Source organism: Aquarana catesbeiana, linkage group LG05 (genome assembly GCF_042186555.1).
Source record: "Aquarana catesbeiana isolate 2022-GZ linkage group LG05, ASM4218655v1, whole genome shotgun sequence".
NCBI classification, from domain to species: domain Eukaryota; kingdom Metazoa; phylum Chordata; class Amphibia; order Anura; family Ranidae; genus Aquarana; species Aquarana catesbeiana.
Window position 1 is genome coordinate 467,543,888 of NC_133328.1, and position 20,620 is coordinate 467,564,507.

Genomic DNA, 20,620 nt, shown 5'->3' on the forward strand with positions numbered 1-20,620 from the left:
TCAGTTCAGGCACCAAGGGTAGGCTGAACGCCTTCACCTATGGCATCCTGCTGGCTGCTTTCAGCAGGATATGTGCTGGGCAGAGCTTATCCAGTGCTGACCCACAAGCAGGGAGTGATTGTTGCCTTTGAATGTCAAAATTATGTTCATATTATACATTTAAATTACTGGATAGACTGGAATTGAGGGGAAATCTCAGTATATTGCTGACTATGTCCCTACTGAGATTTCCCTCACTTCCTGTCTTGGTGTCACCAAGGATGGGGGAGGAGGAGGACATTGGATGGGGGGGGGGGGGTGTGACTGGAGGACGTGGGATGGAGGAGGAGGAGGACATGGGACGGGACTGTAGAAGCAGGACTGGAGGAGGAGGACATGGGATGGAGGAGGAGGAGAACATTGGATAGGACTGGAGGATGACATGGGATGGAGGAGGACATGGAAAGGGACTGGAGGAGGACATGGGATGGAGGAGAACATGAGATGGGACTGGAGAAGGAGGACATGGGATGAAGGAGGTGGAGGACATGGGATGGAGAAAAACATGGGATGGGACTGGAGGAGGAGGACATGGGATGGAGGAGCTGTAGGACATGGGATGGGACTGGAGGAGGACATAGGACGGGACTAGATGAGGACATGGGATGGAGGAGGACACGGGGCGGGACTGGATGAGGAGGAAGACATGGGATGGAGGAGAACATGGGATGGGACTGGAGAAGGAGGGCATGGGATTGGACTGGAGGAGGAGGACATGGGATGAGACTAGGAGAGGAGGACATGGGATGGAGGAGGAGGACATGGGATGGAGGAGGAGGACATGGGATGGTACTGGATGATGAGGAGGAGGACATGGAATGGGGGATGGGACAGAAGGATGGAGGAGAACATGAGATGGGACTGGAGGAGGAGGACATGGGATGGAGGAGCTGTAGGACATGGGATGGGACTGGAGGAGGACATGGGACGGGACTAGATGAGGACATGGGATGGAGGAGGACACGGGGTGGGACTGGATGAGGAGGAAGACATGGGATGGAGGAGAACATGGGATGGGACTGGAGAAGGAGGGCATGGGATTGGACTGGAGGAGGAGGACATGGGATGAGACTAGGGGAGGAGGACATGGGATGGAGGAGGAGGACATGGGATGGAGGAGGAGGACATGGGATGGTACTGGATGATGAGGAGGAGGAGGACATGGAATGGGGGATGGGACAGAAGGAGGAGGAAGACATGGGATGGGGGATGAGACTGGAGGAGGAAGAGGACATGGGAATGAGGAGAAGAAGCACATGGGATGGGGGAAATGGGACAGGAGGAGTAGAAGGCCATGGGATGGAGGAGGAGGAGGACATGGGCTGAAGGAGGAGGAGGAGTAGGACATGGGATGGGACTGGAGGAGGATATAGGATGAGATTTGGTGGGGCGGCCAGTGGGTGGATTCGGTGGGACAGCCAGTGGGCGGGCCCTGGGGAATGTTGGTGGTTAGGCCCAGGGAGGCCCAGGCCTAAAGCTGTGTAAGGGGCCCCAAAATTTCTGATGGCTGCCCTGGCCACTTTGTGTTGGTCTATCACATAAAATTACAATAAAATACATTTATGTTTTTGGTTATAACATGACAAAATGTGGAAAATTTCAAGGGGTGTGAATACTTTTTCAAGGCACTGTACTTGGCAATACGCAGATAGGCATCTTAGAAGTCTATGGATGCCAGATATTCCCCTCGTCTCAGGCAATAACTGACCTTTTATACTTCATAAGAAATTTTGGAATTTAAAGGCTATTTTATTGAAGCATATTAAGTTCAGAATAAGACAAATACCTCTGTTGAGCTTTGGTACTGTGAACAGGTTTGAATAGTAACCTTTGAACCTGTCTTGTGGAGTTACTGGCACAACTATGCACTGAGACAAGATATGGCTCAGGGCCTGCAAATTTGACTGTTCTTAGGCAGTTTTTGGTTAATTTGAGAGAAGAAAGGGGTAACGGGGTAGAGTTTTGAACTCTATTTTGAACCCCTTAAAAACTACTGATTGAACCCACAGGACTAGGACATCTGTGACCCTGTGAGGGCGCCCCTTCATCCGGAAGCGGGCTTTGTGGAAAGCTTGGTGGGCATTTTGACCCAAGTCTGGCTCTGAAAGGAAGGGATGAATTTAGATTTTGAAGTTGGAGCCTGGGTAGAGCGATAAGTTGCTCTGTTTTTTGAAGAGGAGGGGACTAAGGAAGGGGGTTTGGAATCTTCTGTGACGTTTTTGATTAACTGGTAAAGTGCTTCCCCAAAAAGATGTCTGCCTCAAAAGTGCAAACATTTGAGAAGATTATTGCGGGCTGCTTCAGCTCTCCACACTTTAATCACAAGATTCTGCACATGTGAATGGAGATTAGAGCCATTCTGGAAATTTGTGTCATCACATGTTCTAGGGAATCCACAAAAAAAGAGCAGAGCAAAAGGTAATTGCACTGGTAAAGAATGGTCCTGGAATACGTCATCATGTGTGTTGTTCATTGCCCTAGTCTAGTTTGCTGCAATTTGACATACTACATCTAATATGCATAGCTGGAGACTGTGACCGACTCTCTGTGCAGCCAGTTCACACATCTCCGCAGCGGCTCCAGTGTGACTTGCACAAGAGACCTGTGCGTCTGTTGGTCCATTTCAGGTCCAAATTCAGCCCAAAATTCGGGCTGAAATCGGACCTGAAACGGTGAATGGAGACGCACCGGACTCCTGCTGTGAACAGCTGCATTCTCAAGTGTGAACTCAGCCTTAAGAGCATCTCAAAATTTCTATCTACAGAATCTTTGGCTGAAAGAACATCTTAAATTGGTACAGTGACATGTTTAAGACTAAGACAGCAGAACAACTACAGTAAAAGACAACTTTTTAGTTAACTCCTTTTCCACTGGATATAGTTTGGCAAAGATTTTTGGAGTAACTATTCATTTATAGAGTAATCCAATTGTCACAGACTGCACATTCTATTTGTTAATAAACAGGGAATATCTTGATAGATTTTGTTCTCTTTGTACACAAAGGGGCATGGCAACATGGAGGAGAATCAAGTTCTCTAGTATCTAAGCTTTTGCGCACAGCAGTAGGGCTTCTCCACATTAGCAAGCCTGTTACCTTAAGCTCCTGCTTCAGATGTAAGTGTAGGAAAGAAAAATCTTCTGCAGAATCCTCAAACTGCTTCTATATCATCCTCATTCCCTTCTGTGTTTGTCCCATCCAGGGCATGCATATCAGAATCTGACTCACATAGAGACAGAAAAATGGGAGAAGGGGCTTGGCGTTTTGAAGCCCTGGACACGGCTGGCTGTATTAAACCCACTATTTATCCAAGAAATTTTAACACAGATGTAGAAAATACCTTGTTCTGAGGTTGAGTGAAGTGCAGGCCTTTAGCAGGGCAAATATTTGCCCGATGTTTTGCCATAGCTCCCTTTAACTTGGTTTAAACAACAGCTGCAGGTGAGGGTATTACACGGTGGGGGAATCATGGAGTAGGGTGTGGAATATAGGGTATGCATGTCTAGAAGAAGAATACAGCCACTCAGGTGAAGACTGTCCCCTAGCAAAGTCCTCCTGGAAAAAGGGGCAGTGCATTAGGACCTTATTAAATACCTAGGTGGAAGTGGCGGTAACGTGTGCAATCAATGGAGTAATGCAACACCTGGTCATCCACCTGAGACTAAGCTCTGAGTGGTTGAATTTTAGCACCAAGTTTTAAAAGCTTACACTGTAACTTGGATACATTCCAAACATACTGTAGCTCAGTTTGAGGGAAGAGTTGAAAATGGAGATCAGGGGATGTGGGGAACTCACAATTTGCTTTACTGATTTTCAGTTCTGACATCTCTACTGCAAGAAAAACAATGTACTGAAAAACTGTACTCTAAAACAACATTTTGTCAAGTCTTTTCAACAACATGCTACTCCCTCAGTCTTTAGGTTTTTATTAGCTGGGGTCTATTTTTCCTAGTCATATATTAAAATTAATGTTGCAACGTTGGCAGACATGTCACATTTCCGTTTCTTCCTGCAGTGGTTTAAAAACCTGTAATCTGACTTTGGGGCACACATATTTAAGTACAACTCTTTGTATACTGTAGCACACAAAAATTAAAAACAAGGTTAGCCTATTATTATTATACAGAATTTCTATAGCGCCAACAGTTTGCACATTGCTTTACAATATTAAGGGAGACAATACAATTACAACACAGTTCTATACTGAAGGAATAGGAGAGCCCTGCTCATGGAGCTTACAATCTAAAGGGCACTAGTCTTCAAGTAGATTTATAGGTATTGCAGACTACAATGCTTACTTGTGAATTGTGGTATAAGGAATAAGTCTTCCATTCCAAAAACATTCAAAGATTGGCCTTTTCCCTCGAGCATCATTCTCCAGTGGTATACAGTCATCATCAAATTCATCATCCTCATTTTCTATGGAAAAACATAACATGAAATGAAGTAGTTTATGTTAACTTAAGAAAAGGGCTTATTCACATTGATCAGTTTTTAATGCACTTTTGGTGTTTAAATAGAAAAAAAAACGCATGACAAATGTATCCTGTGGAGAGGCAACCCTGTGTCACTGTGTATATTAGCATTTTCAGCTTGGTTTTTACAAAGACAGGCATGCTGATTGCACACCTGTGGGCTGGTTTTATATTCCTCTTACTGCCGGTTCACACAGGGGCAACTTGTCAGGCGACCTAGCCGCCTGACAAGTCGCCTCTCGTTCTGTACTACCGAACCGTTCTAATAGGAGCGACTTGCGTCGCTCCGACTTAGAAAAAGGTTCCTGTACTACTTTGGGGGCGACTTGAGGCGACTTGCATAGACTTCTATACAGAAGTCGTTTTGCAAGTCGCCGTGGAAGTCGTGTGCAGGTCGCCTCGGTGAGGCGACCTGCAAGTCGTGCCGCCCCTGTGTGAACCGGGGCTTAAGAAGAGAGCTCAGGGCTCAGACTTGAAGACAGCCCTGCCCGGCAGACAGGAAGTCTGGCCTAGGAGGTCGGGAGGGTCCCAGTAGGAGACGGCTCCAGGAGAGAGACAAGAGGTCTTGGAGTCTAAGGCTGCAGGTGGTAGCCTGTGTATGCACGTCTGTAGCAGGCAGACATGGCCCGCAACTGAACAGCACGAAGCTGAAAGTGAGGAGTCAGGAGGACTCTGCCCTATAGACAGGTGTCTGTGTGTGTGTTTTGGGAAGACACCCATGTTCTTTAGAGAGACTGCAGGTGGCAGTTTGAACTCTGGGTAAGCTAGGAGAGAGCTTGACCCAAGCATACAAGTCTGAGGAACAGACCTATGGCCTAGGTGTGAGGCCGAAGCAGCTGTATCAACAGTAGGTAAGCCAGGAGGCTAAATAACCATGACGTGTGTGTTTATACAATGATGGTGGAACCCCCTGCGAGGGAAGATTATTGTTTGATTAGAACTTTTTGTTTACTTTAAATAAAAGTGGGCTGTCATGCCCTTAAAATGCAGTCTGGATGGACATGTGTTTCTTCAAATTGCATACTACACTTGAGCTGAATCCCTCCCCACCCCCCGATATCTTACAATCCCTTTAAATTAGGGTTGCACCAATACTAGTATCGGTGCCAATACCAAGTATTTGTAGTCGTTCTTAAAAAGGTGGTATCGGTGCAACCCTACTTTAAATACCATGGAACACGTCACACCAATGCGCTGTGAATGCAGTTCATTTTTAAGGGTTCTTTCACACCAGATGTGCTGGGTGCATTTGTGAGCAGTTTCCCAATGCATGGCAACTAAAAAAATAAGATTTTTTTTTGTTAGTCACTGTAAAATCGCTTTCTTTGAGTTCACTGACGAACACAGCTTCTCTTCCGTCTTGACCAAAGGTTATAGCACCACATACAGAAGCAAGACACAAGGCAGAAAAAGAACACAGCACCGCCTAGGAGGTGTAAACCCCCTCTCACGATAGGCAAGCCAGCTATCACCAAACAGTACAAGACATAAAAGTAACAAAAAAATCCCATCATCTCTTATGTTCATTGACGGACACAGCTTGTCTTCAGTCTTGACCACAGGGACATCAAAGGCAGTGCTTCAAAGAGGTGGAAAAATAAAAAAGAAGCCAGATACAAAAACAGGCAACCCACCGAAAGGAACCTCCCACAGGGGAAACTGGGCACATCAAAAAGCCACCTGCAAAAAAACTTGTGGCCAAAGGAAGCATCCAAAAGATGCAAAAAAAAAACAAGCAGTTGAATATGGAAAAGTATGAACAGGTGACCAGGGAGGAGTCTTGCAAACTTAGGACACAGATGCCTGACATCGGAACCCCAGGAGACACTAATCGCCCAACAGAGTGCGCCGTAACAGAGAAGGGAGAATCCCTACTCTTAATGCCATAAGCTGGAACCACTGTCTGCCTGACCCACTGAGGAAAGGTAGCAGGGAAGGCTGCCAAGCCTTTTTGCAGACCATCAGTTTCACAAACCAAGAATCTGACTTCCAGGAGGAAGCCAACGCACACAGGTACACACAGACCCCCCCACAGCCAATGATTGCAGTGAAACCTCCATATAGTGGGAAGGATGGAACATAAAAAAGGAAGGACAATGTCCCCATTCAAATGAAAATTGGATACTACCTTCGGAAGGACATGGGTGGAGAACCATTTAATCCCTGTGAAAGCCTAAACAAGGAGACTAAGAAGGCAAAGTCGGTACCTCATACACCCAGCAATGATTGCAATAGAAAAAAGATGACCTTCTGAGAGAGTGCGTACACTAGGGAATTTCCTTAATGTTCTCAAAGGAAGGCCTCTGAAGGACCAAAGGAACCAGGTTCAGATCCCCTGGGGGCAACAGAGAACGCACAAGGGGTACCACGTGACAAACCCCTAGTATTAAGGCATCGAGCAAAGGAGGCATAGCCAAATGTTTGACAAACAAGACCGCAAGGACAGAGACCTGACCCGTAATGATATTAAAGGCAAGGCTGTACTCAACGCCCTGTTGGAACAAGGCCAAAATCCGAACCACCAAAAAAAAAAAAAACATGGAGCACCTGAAGCCTCGCACCACAAAAAATAAGCTGTCAAGTGCGATGATAAAATGTCCAGGAGGCAGATTTATGGGGATACAGCACGTGAGAAATCATCAAGTCTAACAACTCTGTCTCTCTGAATCTGGTGTTTAAAAGTCGCCAAGCCAGCAATGGTAAAGTAGGGTGGCAGATCGTCTCTTGGGACAGAAAAACTGCTCCTAGGGGCATCCACCAAAATGTGTCCATGACCAGTTGCACCACAGTGGAGTACCTTGGATGACCAGGCCAATTTGGGTTTACCAAGACAACTGGAACTCCATCAGCCTCTAACCTGTGAAGCAGACAAGAAGCCGGAGAGGAGGAAAGGCATAAATAAGGCAATACAGGCTCGATAGTATCCACCGGGCGTCCAACGCATCAGTCAAAGGATCCCTCGCTCCCACCACAACCTTGGTACCTCTCCTGGTGAGATGGGACTCCAGGAGTGTCCCACTGCAGACCAAGCTGTCGAAACACACCTGGATATAGGGATCCCTCTCCCCAATCCTGTGGCAGACAACTGAGGTAAGTGTCAGCCCGTGCTTTCACGCCTGGAATGTACACAGCAAGACTGCCAGCATGTGAAGATCTGCCCACTGAGGGAATCTGGAGGTCTCCAATGCGCCACTGCCACACTTTTCGTGCCACCTTGATGGTTGACATAGTCCACCACTGTAGCGCTGTCTGATTGAATCCATACGAGGTGCCCATGAAGAACCTGTCAATTGCAGTGGATAAAGCCTGATCTCCTGAAGCTCCAGGACACTGAGTGGAAGTCAAGTCTCCTCTGACATCGAGCGGCTTTGAGCCAACCTCGACCCGCCAGACTGGCATCCGTAGTGACCCCTATCCATGCAAGTGAAGAATAGGACATCCCGGCCAGAGCAAGAAAGAGCACAGTCACCAGACCAGAAGGGCCCTGGACCAGGCACTCTGAATGTCCAAGGACAGGGAGGACATGTCCCACTTGGACAAGATTTTTCTTTCTGTGGATCCTTTGTGTGGCATTGTGCACACAGGATGGCCACAAAGGTGGATATCACAAGACCCAGAACCAATATGCAGGATAGCAAGAAAGACCTGCAGAATGTGTGCCATGAATGCCACTTCATCCATCAGCGCTGCACGAGACCCTGTTCAGAGGAGAGGAACGTCCATCTGCCCATTGAGGACAAGACCCCATTGTCTGGTAAAGCCCAAAGTGTGGAGGCCAGGCCAAGGGGAGCGCCGCAAACTGGGAATGTGTGTCGTTGGTAACAAAGAATAAGAAGTGTTGTTTCCCAGCACAGAGAGGGAGGTGCAAGTACACAGCCTACGCAGCCTTGACATTTATGGGAACCAGGCAATCCCCCTGCAGAAGGGGGCCGCAACCAAACAGACCTTGCATCTTGCACCACTACTTAGCCTTCCAGGGCCTAGAAATCCTGGATGAGACGAACTCTTTCCTTCTGTGAAACCGTAACTAAAATGAAGTAAAAACCCTTGAAACTTCTCCAGGCCAGTGACTGGGGCTAGCACTCCCTGGAAAAGCAGATCCCGCACTGCCAGGTAAAGAACCTGCAGATGAGACGGGGAGAGATGAGGATACAAAGGAAAGAACCAGGTTACCCGAGAGTAATTTCAATGTGCCTTTCAACAAAAAAAACAGTATGTATGCCCAAGCCCACAGATGTGCGAACCCCCAAGGCAACATTCCACCTGGTAAACAGGTGGGGACAAACCTTCGCCAACGAGTTGTCTGCGGGCTTGGAAGCTTAGGATCGATTGTGCCACCCGTGGTAGCCTAGAGGGGCTGGGATTCTCTGCTCGAGGAGCCTGGTGCGCTTGCAGCACAACTCCTTACCAATGCTGGATTGTGGAAAACGGGTAATATACCCTCCCATAAAGTCCCCAAAAAATGTCGACAAGGGAGGCACAGAGGGGCAATACACCCTAGAAGGGTAGACTGGCCTGGGTTTTCATAGACGTATGGACTGTAGATCAACTTTCCAGCTAGAAAATTAATCAGAGCATCACAGCCGGAACATGGATGGCAAAGGGCCATATCCAAGACACAGCACACCCTCACTTCAGGACCAGAACCAGTCGGTTCATTTGGTCAGCAGAGTTAAGGGAGATCGGTTTTAATCCAGACCAGGGTGTAAGTGCAGGTGCAAGGCTACTACTACGTGGTGAGTGGTAGTGAAAGCAAAGCCATGGTCAAATCCAGCAGAAGGGCAAAAACAGTGACCGAGAGCGGGCGACTGATCCATCCATCTGTCAGCAGTACCCCGGAAGGGGGTAAGGTCCTTCCCAGAATCGCAAATGCCATGTCTGTCCATTTTTGTAGAAGGAACCCGCAAAGGGGAATGGCACTAGTAAAACGTGAGGATCAGCAAGGTGATAGCCACCTCCACAGCAGCAGCCAGACTATGCAGTGCATACACTCACAGGGGGGCCCGGATGAACACAGGCCAAGCCCTCTCACTGGCTACAAAAACCAAGCAGCCACACTGACATCTAGCTGGGGCACCAAACACCCCAAACCACAACAGGTAGAGGAAGGAATACATCTTATCCCTACCAAATGTAGGTGTTGAAAAAGGGAGACCAGGTTTCTGAGTCAGAACAAAAACACACAAACTCTGCGCTTAGGACAAAAAGAGGGAGAAAAGATAAAAGAAAAAAGAAAAAGGAGGGCAAAAGGGAGGGAGGAGAATAAAGGGAGGTGGTATAAAGAGGTAATCTGGAAACGGCTGGGAGAGAGGACATCCTATCTCAGTGACCACGGGATATCGGCCAAGAGGACGGGATTGGGATCTTAAAGTGCCTGTTACCCCTGCAGGGGTAGTGGGAGCCGGTGAGTGGGGAGCTAAAAGGGGAGCACAGAAGTCACGGATTTTCATCTATAAGGGCACAGTCACTAAGCTCTTGGAACTTTTTTCTTTTTCTGCTATTTGCAGTTTGGGACGTATCACTTGTGACAGACTTTTTTGTGCTTTTTATTTTTATTCATATATGTTTTTTACACATTTTTTAGATCATTTGGGTATATAATTTTTTTAACTCTTTAATTTTATTTTTTGGATTTGATTGCACTGTCATTCACTTTTTTGCATACATATATGTTGGATTCATCACATTAGCTGCATAGTGTATCAGCAGCTACACCTAGTGGTTATTTTCTGTTATTACCTGTGTTACATAGGTGTATGGTATTTAATAAGGGTCTTTATCACGTTTTTTATCACATGTATTTTGATTTATCATTTATGGGGTCATTTAGTATGAGTATTTAATCACTGTTTGTGTATGGTATAGTTCATATCAGTCACATTATTATCATTTATACACCCCACAAGGAAGCGCCATACCTCCATTTACAATTTTTTACACAGTTTTCTGAGTCACCCACAGGATATCGCCGAAAGGACGGCCAATGTCTGCAGCTTTATCCCTCCATGCTAAAAGGCAAGCAGCGGGTAGAAAGGTAGAAGCCCGTGGAGAACCTAGCAGTGCCACCGGCTGCCCAGCAATCACCTCTCGCAACCCCACCCACAGGAGATGGGCGTCAGGCTCCCAAGAACAAACAGGTGTCCCAGCGTTCTGCAGACTGTAACTAATTTTGAGTGTATCCCTTCTTCTTCAAGCTAAAAGTCTGCCTGTCACTGAATGTTCTCATATATTATACAAGAACATTCAATGACAGAGTTTTAGCTCTAAGGAAGAGGGGCTGTTCCCCTCGAAATGCGCCAGTTAACAGTGATCTCTGCGAGTTCATCTGTGACCTCTGGAGGGCTCCGCTCATCCTAGACTGCATGCTGTTAGTCAAAGACTTTTTACACTGTGAGATCTTCCACAACTGTTTGTGAGTAGTTTCTTTTTATTATTGGTTTAATAAATTTACATCCAAAGGATAATTCACATGGCTGGTGCGCCCTTTCTTTCTTTTCTCTTGTTGACTGTTAGGATTCCCCATCCTTGACGGCAGCAAGGCCTGTGGCTATACACTACTTGTCTGGTCATCCACTTGTGCGCAGGAGCAATTTTTCTTCGTTATCAGTCCTCCTCCTCCTCAGCCTGGCTTTCTTCTTATTTATAATGACTGTAGCAGTAGCAGTAACTACTGCTGCCATAACCAAAGCCAATGAATGCTACATTCTGACACACTATCCCACGCTCCTCTCTACACACTCCACAAAAACCAGGAAGAGAACAGGAAGTTTATACAGCTATTTTTACGTCAGCATAACACTGGGTTTCATTGGACAAACGTGAAATCGCAGTCACCTCCCAAAATGACAACTAATTCCAGTAGAATCACAGTAAATTCGCAACAAACACGTAATGAATTCGCAAAGAAGATTCGCAACGCAATCGGGCCAAAATTGTACTAAATTCACAAGGCATCAGTGTGAAACGGGCCTTAAACCGAAAAAAAGCGTGATGTAGAATTTAGTTAATATGTAAGGTTTAAAAAAACAATTAATTCTTGCAGTGGTAAAAATCAATAACCGTCTATTTGGCCAGGAAACAAAACATTGAATCCACTCTGAAAACAACAGACGAGATACACTATGTTCTCAAAAGTATTGGGACACCTGCCTTTACACGCACATGATCTTTACCACTTCAGCCCCGGAAGGATTTGCCCCCTTCCTGACCAGACCATTTTTTGCGATACGGCACTGCGGCGCTTTAACTGACAATTGACCGGTTGTACGAAGTTGTACCCAAACAAAATTGATGTCCTTTTTTTCCCCCACAAATAGAGCTTTCTTTTGGTGGTATTTGATCACCTTAGCGATTTTTATTTTTTGCGCTATAAACAAAAAAAAGAGCGTCAATTTAGGAAAAAAAGCAACATTTTTTACTTTTTGCTATACTAAATATCCCCCCAAAAAAACATAAAAAAAAAATTTCTCAGTTTATGCGATATGTATTCCACATATTTTTGGTAAAAAGAATCGCAATAAGCGTATATTGATTGGTTTGCGCAAAAGTTATAGCGTCTACAAAATAGGGGATAGATTTATAGCATATTTATTATTATTTTTTTTTTTTACTAGTAATGGCGGCGATCTGCGTTTCTTATTGTGACTGTGACATTGCGGTGGACAGATAGGACACTTTTTTGGGACCATTTACATTTATACAGCGATCAGAGCTAAAAAAAATAGCCACCGATTACTGTATAAGTGTCATTGGCAGAGAAGGCTGGGGGATGGGACTGCCTGAAGGAGACCGATCGCTGTTCATACTTAGAATGAACAACAGATGTGTCTCCTTCACCCCTGACAGAACGAAGATCTGTCTGTTTACATAGACACACCTCCATTCTGTGTCTCTCAGGAGCAATCACGGGTGCCCGGCGAACATCGCGGCGACCGGGCACGTGCATCATCGTGCCCCCTAGTGCTCTTAAAGCCGCAAACTTATACCTACGGCGATTTGCCCAGGCGAGCCAACCTGCTGCAGTATAACTGCGGTGGCTGGTTGCCTAGTGGTTAATGGTATCCCAGTCTTATACCATAGGATTCAATATTGAGTTGGCCCACCCTTCGCAGCTATAACAGCGTCAACTCATCTGGGAAGGTCTGTCCACAAGTTTTGAAGGTTGTCTATGGGAATGTTTGATCATTCTTCCAGAAGAGCATTTGTGAGGTAAGGCACTGATGTTGGATGAGAAGGCCTGGCTCGCAGCCTCCGCTTTAATTCATCCCAAAGGTGTTCCATTGGTTTGAAGTCAGGATTCTGTGCAGGCCAGTCACGTTCCACCACCCCAAACTCACTCATCCATGGTTCTTTAGGGACCTTGCTTTGTGCACTGATGTGCAGTCATGTTGAAACAGGAAAGGGCCATCCCCAAACTGTTCCCACAAAGTTGGAAGCAAGAAAATGTCCAAAATGTCTTGGTATGCTGACACCTTAAGAGTTTGCTGCACTGGAACTTAGGGGGCAAGCCAAACTCTTGAAAAACAACCCCACACCATAATCCCCCCTCCACCAAATGATTTGAACCAGTGCACAAAGCAAGGTCCATAAAGACATGGATAAGTAAGATCAGGGTGGAGGAACTTGACTGGCCTGCACAGAGTCCTGATCTCAAACCGATAGAACACTTCTGGGATGAATGAAAGCAGGGGGACTGCGAGACAGGCCTTCTATTCCATATCAGTGCCTGACCTCACAAATGCGCTTCTGGAAGAATGGTCAAACATTCCCATAGATACACTACTAAAACCTTGTGGACAGCCTTCCCAGAAGAGTTGAAACTGGTATTGCTGCAAAGGGTGGGCCAACTCAATACTGAACCCTTTGGGCTAAGACTGGGATGCCATTTTTAGGACGGGGTGATCCCTTTTAAAACTCAGCGATTCTGATTTTTTTTTTTTTTTATTTCTGACATGTTGGTGTTATATCTTTCACTTGGATGTTAAAAGTCGCACTGAGTAAATACTGCTGGATAAAACAAAAAACAACTGTATATGCCTTCATTTAGGCTGCAAAGCAACAGAATGCGATTATTTTACAGGGGGGTTTATTATTTTCTATACCCACTGTATGTACCATAGCTTGTAGACTCTACTAAACCTTCACCAAGACTAAATATACACCGATTTGGATTATTTTTACCAAAGACATGTAGCAGTATAAATTTTAGCCAAACTTTATGAAGAAAAATTACTTATTTGCAAAAAAAAAAAAAAAGTGAGAGGCAGGAAGGGGGTAAAAGTGACTGGTATTAAAGTGGTTAATGGCAAATTACTGCAGAAAACCAGTTTATTCCAAGGATTTCACATACTTTTTCTTGTCACTGTAAATCCCTGTACCCTTTGCCTCTCTCCTGATCTTAGGCCAGCCAAACACGGTTCGAAACTCTGCTGGTTCAGCCGAGATTTAAAACGTTAATGGGCAGGCTCAATGTACTAAGTTAATCGATCGATCAACTTGGGTACAACTGGCCTGCTGGAAAATTTTGCAATTATTGCTGATGACTGCTGTAGCCGCTAGCAATAATCGCTGCCCCTGCCCCACCCGCCGTGAGAGAACAATTGCTGAATTCTCCGTCAAGACTGTGTGGATAGGGGAATCATGCAAATTTCAATGTGTATGGCCAGCCTTACTATCAATATTGAAATGCACACATAATCTGCAGAAAATAAGGAAATAGAAAGTTGTGAATAATCAGCAAGGAAATAGGTAATTTCTCAGCCATTACTGGATTATAGTGGTGCATATGTGTTCAGTTATGTCAAAATGCATCCCAAAATAATTAGATTTTTTCAATATACTTACCTGTAAAATCCATCACAGAACAGGCTATAATCATGACTATGAGTTATATGCCACCTATAGGTGAATGGGCATTGGCCAACCAAACAGGAAGTCCTCCCCTATAGAACGCCTCCTACACAGGAAGCACTTCAGTTTTGTAGCAAGCAATAAAATTTCAGAAAGAGGGGAGGGACCTCTGTGTCCCGTAATGTACTCCAAGAAATGGATTTTACAGGCAAGTCCAGTACCTCACAAAAGTGAGTACACCCCTCACATTTTTGTAAATATTTTATTATATCTTTTCATGTAACAACACTGAAAAAATGACACTTGGCTACAATGTAAAGTAGTGAGTGTACAGTTTGTATGACAGTGTAAATTTGCTGTCCTCTCAAAATAACAACACACAGCCATTAAAGGGGTTGCAAACCCCTGCGGTTTTTCACCTCAATGCACTCTATGCATTGAGGTGAAAAACCTCATGTAGTGCACCAGCACCCCAGAGCCCCCCTTTTACTTACCTGAGCCTGATCGTTCCTGCACCAGGAATGAGCACACCCGATCCAGCCAGTGTCTCTGGTCCTGATTGGATAGATTGATAGCAGCGCAGCCATTGGCTTCCGCTGCTGTCAATTAAATCCATTTTTTTTTTTGTGAAAAGCCAGTGGCGTGTGAAACACACCCAAAACTCCACCAGGTGCCAAAAAAATTGCACACACATAAAGAGTGAAACACAAAACGTGCAACGGGTTTACACTGTCCTCCCTAGGAAGGACCTTACCCTGATCCCTCCGGGCGTTAGGCTCCAGGCAGGGACAGAGGTACTTCACATGAGTCCATCTGGCCAAAACCAGATGGACCCCCTTTCTCTGGAGGGTCTGCCGAAACAGACCCACCCAAGTACTAGGTGGGACTCCTCCGAAGGGAGACCCCATGAGAGAGGGCGAACCAAGCCAAAAGGCCTATGGCCACCCCCTCCGAAGACTTACTCATCACACTGTGACAAACGTGTATACACCAAACAAAAAAGGTACAAAAAAGTGACAAACAAGGGAATAAATAAAAACAAAGTGGGGGAGAAGGAAGTGGGAGAAGTGAAAAGTGGCCATTGTGCAGTATAATGGTCGGGTCTTCAGCCAGGAATCAAAAATTCCTCTGGTCCTAGCCAAAAAGGCTCGGCCCTAGAGGCAGGTGTGAAAAAAGTGTGTAGTGAAGTGACCAAAGTGCCAAATCTCGTAGTGCCCCTCAACACTTGTGTGAGCTATGTCACCCCTGGACTGCCACTCCAGGGGCACATTCACCACGGGCTTTTCGTCACAACCCTGACCAATGCAGCCCCACCCCAGCCAGGAAGGTATCCGAGAGCCTATGGAGAGACCAAACTGGCAAAGTCTCCACCATCGTTCCCAGTGCTCCCACCTAATTATATTCGGGGGTACCAGCCAATTCCCCTCAATAAAACCCAAAACGGGCAAGCTGTCCCAACCGAAAGACTGAAAGGGGCAGAAACTACACAAATCTAGGCCAGAAGGCCAGGGACCAGACCTTTCAGCTGGACCCAGTGGTTCTCCATCCCCATCAGAAGGCTTCCCTTTCGGCTATCTCTAACCGCTCCAGGTTGCCTTTACACCAGCAGGTTTTGCATAGCCACCCCCACCCCTAATCCAACTCAACATAGATCAGGGACGGAAGCAAGCGCCACCTGCTTGCAACTGATAAGAACAGATACTACACTTGATCTTAGCCAAAAGGCTCCAATGATGCGGGAGCTGGGGGCGGAGCCGAGTCCTGCTGTCTGTGTCAATGGATGCAACAGCAGGACACGGGAGCGCCCGCCCACACAGTTGCCCCGAGGGAGAGCGCTCCTCTGACGGGGCACTCGAGAAGAGGAGGAGCCAGGAGCGCCGCTAAGGGACCCCAGAAGAGGAGGATTGGTTCCACTCTGTGCAAAACCAACTGCACAGAGGAGGTAAGTATGACGTTTGTTTAAAAAAAAAATAAACAAAACGTTTACATATCCTTTAACCACTTCCCGACCAGCCGCCACAGTTTTACTGCGGCAGAATGGCACGGGGTGGGTGAAGCGACGGTATGTTTACGGCAGCGGCGACAATCAGATTCGTTTCAGAATCTATGGATCAGTCTCCAGGCCCAGGCCCAGGATTTCTGGCCTGGACCTGCTGATTGGTCCTGACAAATGAAATCCTCCCCCGCCTGTGTAAGTGTAAACACAGACAGGGGAAGTTATGTAATCTCCCCTTGAGGAACTCTTTTCCATCCCAGAGACAGAAGAGAGGACATCCATATGTGAGTTGCGCCAACACTACACTGACACAATACACATAGGCACATATTTCACCCCCCGATCGTTCACCCCTTCACTCCCTGTCACTGTGTCACCCAGTGCAGTGTTCATATTTTTTTTGTGTTATTACTGTACAAGTGTTATTTGTGACACTAATCAGCGTTTGGTCTAGGGACCCCCCCCCCCCCCTACTTTTTTTGGGGGGGGGGGGGTGAAGGGTGTATGTGTGTGTGTGTTTTTTTTTTTTTTTTACAATAATATTTTTTTTATTCTTTATATGGTTTTTTTTTTTTTAATCAGCCCTGTTGGGGGGCTTTGGTCAGATATCAGGGGTCTTAACGGAAATCTGATATCTCCCCCTTGAGACAGAGAAAGAGACAGAGTATAGAGATTCCCCAGTCCCTTTCTCTGCAGCCTCAGCTGCACTGAGAATGAATGGAGAGAAGACAGCGGCTCCTCTCCATTCATAAACTGACACATCGTAATCATAAGAGATTACAATGTTTCAGCTGACTCTGTCCATTCACACAGCGGAGAGAGACAGCAGAACGGAGGGGACAGAGAAGGAGAGGGGAACGGAGGGGACAGCAGAGAGACACAGCAGAACGGAGGGGACAGTGGAGAGGCACGGAGAGGCACAGGGAAGGAGAGAGGAACGGAGGGGGACAGCGAAGAGGCACAGGGAAGGAGAGAGGAACGGAGGGGGACAGCGGAGAGACACAGCAGAACGGAGGGGACAGCGGAGAGACACAGGGAAGGAGAGAGGAACGGAGGGGACAGCGGAGAGACACAGGGAAGGAGAGAGGAACAGAGGGGGACAGCGGAGGGGGACAGAGGAAAGGAGGGGGAATGGAAGAGGATGCAGTGACAGTCAGCGGTGACCGATCACCGCTGTATGTCACTAAAGCTGCTGAAAGCCACTGGGGGAGAATCTTGTAACCTTGATCACAGCTGTCCTCTAGGTATCGGGGGAAGCATCGGGAGCATTTGCCCGAGTACAAGTACTTGGGCAAATGCTCGGTATCGGTGCCGATACCGATACTAGTATCGGGACAACCCTAATCATATCAATACTAGCGTCCCCAGTAGTTTAGGGTTGCCAAAAACGCAGTATTAGCGGGATCAGCCCGGATACCTGCTAGCACCCGCGTTTAGCCCCTCCGCCCAGATCCCCCCCACCCCCCCGTGCAGTCAATCGATCACTGTCACTTACAAAACACTAAACGCATAACTGCAGCATTTGCAGAGTCAGGCCTGATCCCTGCGAACGCTAACAGTTTTTTTTTGTAGCGTTGGAAGCAGTCGCTGACAGTCAGGTGCTCTTTTTTCCTGTGAGTTTCACTAGTGTACCAGTAAATTTAGAGGCCAAAATGTCCAATCGAAGGTACCCTAGTGAAGAGGCCCACACATTTCTGAGCATGACAGATGAGAGTGAAGAGAAACGCACCCATCTGTCAGATTCAGGCTCAGAATACGAACCCGTAGACAGCAGCGGCACCCTGTACATCCTGGTCGTACATCCAGCACTGCAGTATCACGTGGTGACGTGGCGAGTCCCATAAGTGCAGTTCAAGCTGGTGAGGTGGCTAGCACAACTAGTGTCCCGCAGCCACCAAGAAGACAAACACCCATCGAGCCCATAGTGCCCTTCCTGCTGCATTTGCCAAGCCGAATTGGGAGCCCACCACTTCTGCAGCACCCATACTTCCCCCATTCACTGGCCAACCCAGAATTCAGATGTTAACAGTTGATTTTACGTCACTTTATTTTTATTCGCTACTTTTCATGGAAGATCTCTATAGAGCTATTGCGGACCAAAGCAATATGTATGCTGGTCAATTCATCGCCATTAATCCCCAGTTGACCCTTGCCAGAGATCGGAAACCTATTACGGTCTCCAAATTTAAGTCCTTCCTGGGCCTATCCCTCCTCATGGGCATAATTTAAAAAAGTGAGCTGTGGTCATATTGGTCCACTGTCGCAATTCACCATATGCCCATGTTCTCTGCTTCCATGACCAGGACACGATACGAGCAGATCTTGCGGTTCATGCATTTCAATGACAATGAACTCTGTCGTCCTTGGGGTGACCCTGAATACGATCGGCTCTACAAAATTCGGCCCCTCGTAAACCACTTCAACCAGCAGTTTGCAGCTTTGTTTGATCAAGTTTTCTGCGTTGATAAGTCCCTAAATACGTTTTCTGGCCACTTGTCTTTCAAACAGTATCTTCCTAGCAAGCGTGCCAGATATGGGGTCAAGATGCATAAGCTCTGTGACAGGGCAACAGGCTATACATGTAAAACACAAAAAGGAGAAAAAAACGCCCTGCCCCATATCTCCTATCTCAGCGCTTAGGAATATTAAGTAAATGAAGATGGAAGTTAAACAGCAGTGATTATACCAGATGTCAGTGATTACAAAATGAGATGTCTCTCAGCAGCCACTTAAAAAATAAACTTATATAAACAGATGTATAAATAATTACTCTGAATGTGAACCATAAATGCATCAAAAGCGGCGCTATACTCAGTCATAAACTATGACTGAAAAAATGTCTCTGTTTAAAACGCGAGCAGAAAAATTTCAGCAAAATCGCATGAAATAAACTTGATATGGAGTCTCCAGCTGGATGTAACTGGTATGTGTAGCAGATCCGATACGTGCACCTTTCACCATATATTATATCACCACGTGCTGCACACACCCCCGCAAGGGGTTCTCACTCACCGGAACCAAGAGGTTAATGGGCCTTGGATCATATCCTCATACCGATCACTCTCGAGGTCCTCCCAGATGGAAAGTCAGAAAGAAACAGCGATAATCACATGTAGGAAAAAGACTCCACATAATCCAGTACCGTTTGATAATTTATTAAAAAGTCAAACAAACAAAATAAATAAATCAACGAATCTATGGGCGCAGGGCAGTTCCAAAGATATCCCTCTAGCTTTCGGTCGGTTGGAAAATACAGGATACCACTGGTAAACCTTCCGGAGAACACAGGAGCGGGTTACAAGCTGGACAGATGATAGAAGATAGTCCCAGCTGACAGGTACTTCCTCCCCCTGGTAACAAAAGCATCGGGCTTGGAGCACACTGCGTCGTGACATAGTTTAGGTTGCCGTGGGGTCACGCTCTGACTAGTTTCGTCATCACGACTTTTTCAGACGCTCTTTGAAAAAGTTGTGATGACGAAACTAGTCAGAGCGTGACCCCACGGCAACCTGAACTACGTCACGACGCAGTGCACTCCAAGCCCGATGCTTTTGTTACCAGAGGGAGGAAGTACCTGTCAGCTGGGACTAACTTCTATCATCCGTCCAGCTTGTAACTCGCTCCTGTGTTCTCCGGAAGGTTTACCAGTGGTATCCTGTATTTTCCAACCGACCGAAAGCTATAGGGATATCTTTGGAACTGCCCTGCGCCCATAGATTTGTTGACTTTTTAATAAATTATCAAACTGTACTGGACTATGTGGAGTCTTTTTCCTACATGTGGTTATCGCTGTTTCTTTCTGACTTCCCATCTGGGAGGACCTCGAGAGTGATCGGTATGAGGATATGATCCAAGGCCCATTAACCTCTTGGTTCCGGTGAGTGAGAACCCCTTGCGGGGGTGTGTGCAGCACGTGGTGATATAATATATGGTGAAAGGTGCACGTATCGGATCTGCTACACATACCAGTTACATCCAGCTGGAGACTCCACATCAAATTTATTTCATGCGATTTTGCTGAAATTTTTCTGCTTGCGTTTTAAACAGAGACATTTTTTCAGTCGTAGTTTATGACTGAGTATAGCGCCGCTTTTGATGCATTTATGGTTCACATTCAGAGTGATTATTTATACATCTGTTTATATAAGGCTATTGTCACGACTAATACTCACCGAGGCCAAAATGCCGAGAGTGGCTCGTCCTTACGACCACGCGCACCCAGACCCCTGGAGTTGATACAGGGAGCTGGGGGCACGCGGAGGC

The 20,620-nt window shown here is 46.4% G+C and overlaps 1 protein-coding gene across 1 annotated transcript in view; it reads right to left on the bottom strand.

The window, feature by feature from the left end:
• Positions 1 to 20,620, bottom strand: part of SMCHD1 (structural maintenance of chromosomes flexible hinge domain containing 1) — a 622,004-nt gene that overhangs the window by 412,622 nt on the left and 188,762 nt on the right. The window contains exon 11 of the mRNA XM_073631430.1: positions 4,336 to 4,456. Within this exon, the coding sequence (XP_073487531.1) occupies positions 4,336 to 4,456 (121 nt within the window). The remainder of the gene's footprint in view (positions 1 to 4,335; positions 4,457 to 20,620) is intronic.